This window comes from Nansenia antarctica, assembly GCF_963989245.1.
Source record: "Nansenia antarctica genome assembly, chromosome: 18".
NCBI lineage: Eukaryota > Metazoa > Chordata > Actinopteri > Argentiniformes > Microstomatidae > Nansenia > Nansenia antarctica.
This window is the reverse complement of record NC_137691.1, coordinates 7,643,928-7,650,049: the sequence shown is the minus strand read 5'-3', so window position 1 is coordinate 7,650,049 and position 6,122 is coordinate 7,643,928. Positions and strand designations below refer to the sequence as shown.

At 44.1% G+C, this 6,122-nt stretch overlaps 1 protein-coding gene across 1 annotated transcript; it reads right to left on the bottom strand.

The window, feature by feature from the left end:
• Positions 1-1,892: 1,892 nt before the first annotated feature.
• LOC308173544 (transmembrane protein 233) lies at positions 1,893-4,449 on the bottom strand (the record flags this gene model as incomplete). The annotated part of the gene is made up of 3 exons (XM_080548571.1): positions 1,893-1,901; positions 2,258-2,392; positions 4,264-4,449. The coding sequence occupies 3 exons, from the start codon at positions 4,447-4,449 to the stop codon at positions 1,893-1,895; spliced, it is 330 nt and encodes a 109-aa protein (XP_080404697.1).
• Between the last annotated feature and the right edge of the window lie 1,673 nt (positions 4,450-6,122).

Below are 6,122 nucleotides of genomic sequence, written 5' to 3'. Positions count from 1 at the left end.
ATAGAAACATTTGACTTTAGAGAAAAAAAAATGTACACACAAATATGAGACACGGTCTGGTGAAAAGGGCCACATGTCGGCAATTCTCAAGTCGCACAAATGAGCAAAAAGCTTATTTTTAAAAGTGTTTTCTGTGCATATTACAAACGTTAAAGTGTTAAAGAGCCCACTAGATAGAACAAACAACAGTTTTAGGATCACTAAATACTTATAATTTGTTAATTGGATTCATTGTCTTGTCTGCCGTAGACTACTGTGTAAGTGATACGTGTCTTGTAAACAAACTTCCGTTTTAGGACGTGTTCAAAACCAAGGACTGTGTGGTCATCTAATTATGTGTACTTATGTGTTTATAGGATGTTTATTCTATCAGCAATAGCAGCTATTTTGCGTGTGTTTTGATTCAGAGAGCGTTTCTCCGCTATTTGGTTTGAGGTGTACCAACATTCAAATAAACTTCTTCTTCAGCTATTTTCAAATTTCATGAAAATGATGTATGACACATAATTTGAAAGCTTCCCATCTACAATTTCATAATCTGGAAATGTTCATGCCCTACTTATAGACTTTTTAACCAGACCCGGTCACATATATACATGTAATGTATAAAATAAAATAGAACACTAACAGTTAAACCACTGACAGTTACTGTAAACCACTGACACAACAAACTTCTGAAACAAAGACAACATGGCCCCAATTCAAAACATTTCAGATGGGGAGGGGTTCAGGGGGTCATGTTCAGGGGTAACAGAAAGTCAAATGTAACACGGTCTGGTGAAAGGGGTAACAAGTTGGCAACCAATCAAAATGTTCAGACCTTTATTTTGAAACACGGAAACACATTTCAACGTTGTTGAAAATCACAACACACATTCGCTAGTCAAGCCAAAATACTGCAATGTAATGGATTTGGTGAGTAATTCCCACTGCTACCTAGTTCACTATAACACTACTTTACATTTTTGGCAGGCTCACAAAACAAGCTGTGTTAGTTAGATGTTCAACAACGCTGAAATGTATTTACATTTTCCTAAATAAAAGTCTGAACATTAAATCGGCTGCCGACTTGTTACCCCTTTCACCAGACCGTGTCACAAATGTCAATACCAGGTGTGCATGCTTTCTTGCTATATATGTTATATATGCTTGCTATATAGCTCAAAACGAGAGTGAATACCAACAGAAGAATATAGGGGATTTTGGCAAATATTTTTGGGCCGCTACCCACACGTTTAGCTGTGTTGCTCATTCCACAAATGCATGATCCTTACAAGTTGTACCTCGTTGTAAAGTTGACTAATCAGGCTTTCCAACGATATAAAATACAATACCAATTGGTATTATTAAAGGGGAGGAATAATCAACCAAAATAACATTTCTGAACTTTTTTTGAGGGGTTTATACAGTATATATTATATTGTTGTGTTATCATGGAACAATTAGTGAATTGGGCTTTTGGTGCAAGAGACTTATCTTGGTACTGTGGATAGAGCACTTGCCATTGGGGTTATAGGCCCAGGGTTCAATCTCCCCACAGGGTCATTACTGCTCTCTCCTGGGTCACTGCAGGACTAACTCAGAGGTCAAAGGTTGTGATGGGAGTAAACATGAAGGGGGGTGGAGTCCTGTTCTTGAAGAGTGGAGTCCTGTTGTTCTTGATGGTGGAGTTACAGTAACTGACCGATCAGCCACTCCAGAGCTCTCTGCGTAGTCGTCCAATCAGTTTTCACTGACTCTCAAGCATAGTCCAATCAGTTCACACCCACGCTTAGTATTGTCCAATCACGTCACACCGACTCCGAGTATAGTCCAGTCAGTTGACTTGGCTGCCTTTGTCTTTGAGCTCCATCTTAAATGTCCTTCAAAGCGCTCCATCCACAGTTCCACTACTAATCATTCTGGAACAAAGACAGACAGACAGACACAGACACGCAAAGACGAAGATCACAAACCAACATGGGACATTGTGATTGGGAGGAGCAATTAATAATTAAATTAATAAATAATTTTGCCATTTAGCAGACGCTTTTATCCAAAGCGACTTACAATTACGAATTACAGGGACATTCCCCCTGGAGTAACTGAGGGCTAAGTGCCTTACCCAAGGGCACACTAGTAGTGGTGTGGCTTCAGGCGGGATTTGAACTCACAACCTTCCGATCCCAAGTCCAACTCACTATCCACTAGACCACCACTACCCCACAATTGGATGAGCTGAGGACATGATTGGTCGGGGGGGGGGCAGCTGTGTTACCTGGGTGACGTGAAAGATGACGAGGATGGCGAGGATGACGATGCCGATGATGATGGAGGCGATGGCCACGTGGAGAGCATTCCTCCCGAGCCGCCGTGAGCCGTCGTAGTCGCCCTGCTCATAGCTACTCCTGGACTGAGACACACACACACACATAGGGTTGAGACACACACACACACACATAGGGTTGAGACACACACACACACATGGGGCTGAGACACACACACTGGGACAGTTAACAGACAGACTGGGACAGTTAACAGACAGACTGGGACTGAGACTCACAGACTGGGCCTGTTAACAGACAGACTGGGACAGTTAACAGACAGACTGGGACTGTTAACAGACAGACTGGGACTGAGACTCACAGACTGGGCCTGTTAACAGACAGACTGGGACAGTTAACAGACAGACTGGGCCTGTTAACAGACAGACTGGGACAGTTAACAGACAGACTGGGACGGTTAACAGACAGACCGGGACAGTTAACAGACAGACTGGGACAGTTAACAGACAGACTGGGCCTGTTAACAGACAGACCGGGACAGTTAACAGACAGACTGGGACAGTTAACAGACAGACCGGGACAGTTAACAGACAGACTGGGCCTGTTAACAGACAGACTGGGCCTGTTAACAGACATGCGGAAACGTATGGAATATTCATGAAAAGCGCCACTGATGCATCGCTATGGAAACGCCATCGTTTAAATAATAAGCGACCGCTCACTCACAGTTTGGAACGGTCATTCAAAAGAGGTTGAAATCAGGTTTACATTTACACATTCAAATGTGTTATAACAGGGTTATAGGCTAGCAGGGTAATGGCATAGCTATGAGTATATGCCTATAACCAGGGGTGCACATAACTTTTTGGGGCCAGTGCTCAGAGGAGCACCTAGGGATGCTGCTTGGTGCTCCCCGAGCTCGCGAGTCACGACCCGTCCCACAGGATGGATGAAAAAGGGATACATGGATAACTTATATTAGCAAAACGACATTTATTCATAAATAAAGATGAACGAACAAATGATTGTGTGCAAAACAAAATAAACAAATGCAAAATCAAATGACTGCTCTTTAAGCATGAAAGTCTGTCAGACTCCTTTAAACACAATGAAATCAACTGACATCTCTTTAAGCACTAACTGAATGTCTGTTCTTTAAACACACTGAAATAAACGGACATCTCTTTAAGCACTGCTCTGTTCTGTAAACACTGAAATCAACTTTTCAACAAAAAGTTACAGCCTAAGCATTTATTTCTGCTACAAGCTTAATCGTCATCATCACTGCTCTCTTGACTGCTGTAAATTATCACTGTCCTCAATGTCAACCATGGTAGAGGATGTTTTTTTTGTGATCAACTTTTTTTTTTTTTTTTTTTTTTTTGGTGCGCAATAGCGCCTTCATGCGGCTGATCTGCCGCGCAGCATGTATTTTGGCGACGCATGCGCACTGGCGCACCAGTTATGTGCACCCCTGCCTATAACCCTGACTATAGCTAAGATAAGAGTACTAGTGTATCCTCTCATTCCAGCTACAGGCAGGATCTATAGTGTGTTCCCTCTGGGAATCCAGCACCAAGCAATAAACAAGCAGAGCGCCGGTGTAGGGTGTGTGTGTGTGTGTGTGTGTGTGTGTGTGTGTGTGTGTGCTTGTGGCGCTACTCTGAATGTTTGGCAGAACTCCTGTCCACCTCTGCACTTCTGCCGCGTGAAGCTGCATGTCAGGTCATCAGATATGCTGTTGAGAGCTGGCTGAATACCCCGTGATCCCTGCTCCAACTCCTCATCGTGTGTGTGTGTGTGTGTGTGTGTGTGTGTGTCAAAGCCAAACATGCCTGATAAAGATGAACATGCCCGTGCAGGTGTACACTAAATATTGAAAAAGAAAAACACATTTTATTAGACATGTTAAATATATATTTACATACAGTGAAGGCAGGGTTAGGGATATGGTAAGGACTAGGTAGGGTTACAACTAGGCAGGGTTTAGGGTACTCACCATGACAGAGAAGACCAGAGCGACTATGTTGACAGGGTAGGCAGGACAGAAACAGGTGAAGATGGTGAGACACAGGTAACTACGGAGAGGAGGGGGGGTTTGATCCTCCAGAGAACTCTGGTCAAAGTACGAGCTCCCGTTCAGGGAACTCTTCAGGTCCAGCCGTGGCGGCGGCTCCAGAGTCATGGCTGATGACATGGTTGACGCCACGGGACAGGCAGCAGAGAGGACACACACACACACTCCCAGCAGCGAGGAGACACACACACACACACACGCCCCAAAACACAAAACAAATCTAGAGGAAAATCACCAAAAACAAATGTGCTAAAATGCAAGAAAGGGAAGACAGGTAACAGTAAAAAGAAAAACAAAAAAGACTTTGAGGGAAGGAGAGATGGAGTCGCCAGTAAACAAGTGTTGAGCAGCCTGAGAAAAGAGGCGTCTGGAGAAGAGGGAAAGGGGGGGCGGGGGGGCGGGGAGGCGTCTGGAGAAGAGGGAAAGGGGGGGCGGGGGGGCGGGGAGGCGTCTGGAGAAGAGGGAAAGGGGGGGACGGGGGGACGGGGGCTGGCGCTGCAGAAACCTTGCTCAAGCAGGAGCTGACCTCATTAGCTTTCTGAGCAGGGCGTAGGTGTTGCTGAGCAAAGGAGAAAGGTGGGAGAAGAGATAGATCTGTGAACCCCTCTGCCCCCCTCCCCGTCTGTTTACCACCGGGACTGCCAGCATGGACACATGCAGAAACACTCTAATGGTCAGGGCCTCTACTGACGTCTACTCTAGGGTTAGTACTGACTCTACTGGCCTCTACTCTACTGGCCTCTACTCTAGGGTTAGATTCAGATTCATTTATTTATTCAAGGGACGGTGCATATTAATAAAACCAAAATAAATTGTAAATACACCAGAGTTAGACCGAAAGCTAGTTTTCATCCGCAGTCCCTTATGCCATGATGTTTTATACGGCTCCCTGGAGGAAAAAGTACATTTAAAAGATAAAATATAGGTAGACCTAGGCACAAAAAAGTAGACAGGACAAGCATTTAGCTTAAGGGCATAACATAGGGGGTTAAAAGAGTATACATTAATCATAGGTGGTTAAAAGGAGGGTACATATAAGCAGAGGGTTAAAAGAGCAAACATTAATCATAGGCGGTTAAAGGGAGCCTACATATTCGGTAAGCAGACTAAAAACAAGCACAGACTGTACAGGTAAGACATGTTAGGCGGTACACAGACAGGCGGTACACATGACATACAGGTATAGGACAGAACATTTCAATGTTGACAGATGTGTGTGTTGATCATCCACTGTTTTAGGTGCTTTCTAAATGATTTAAAGGTGCCTAATTCTTTGTTAGTACTGACTCTACTGGCCTCTACTCTAGGGTTAGTACTGACTCTACTGACCTCTACTCTCGTTGGCTTATTACGTTTTGGCTGTTGCCATACCCTAGCTAATATTATACCCTAACCAAATACCCAATTTGTCATCCCAATACCCAATGTGACAGCAGCTGGTGAAACCGGGAACAAGTCCGGGAACAAGTCGGCAATCTGACTTTTAATGTAAATAAGTGTCATTTTGATCGGTTGCTGACTTGTTCCCGGTTTCACCAGCTGTCACAATCACAATATCAATAACAAACTGAACCACAACCTTTAATGTTTTAAAATAATTTATTAGGAATTTTAAAATTGAAATTTCCAGCAGAGAGAAACAAAACAAAATACAAACAAAAGAAATTGACAATGAAACAGCAGGTAGGGAGGGTCAGTTACAGTGTGAGTCCAAGCCCCCCCTCCCCCCCCCTCCCCAAGTTTCCCGCCCACCCCACCCCCTCCTCCCTTATCAACACAAA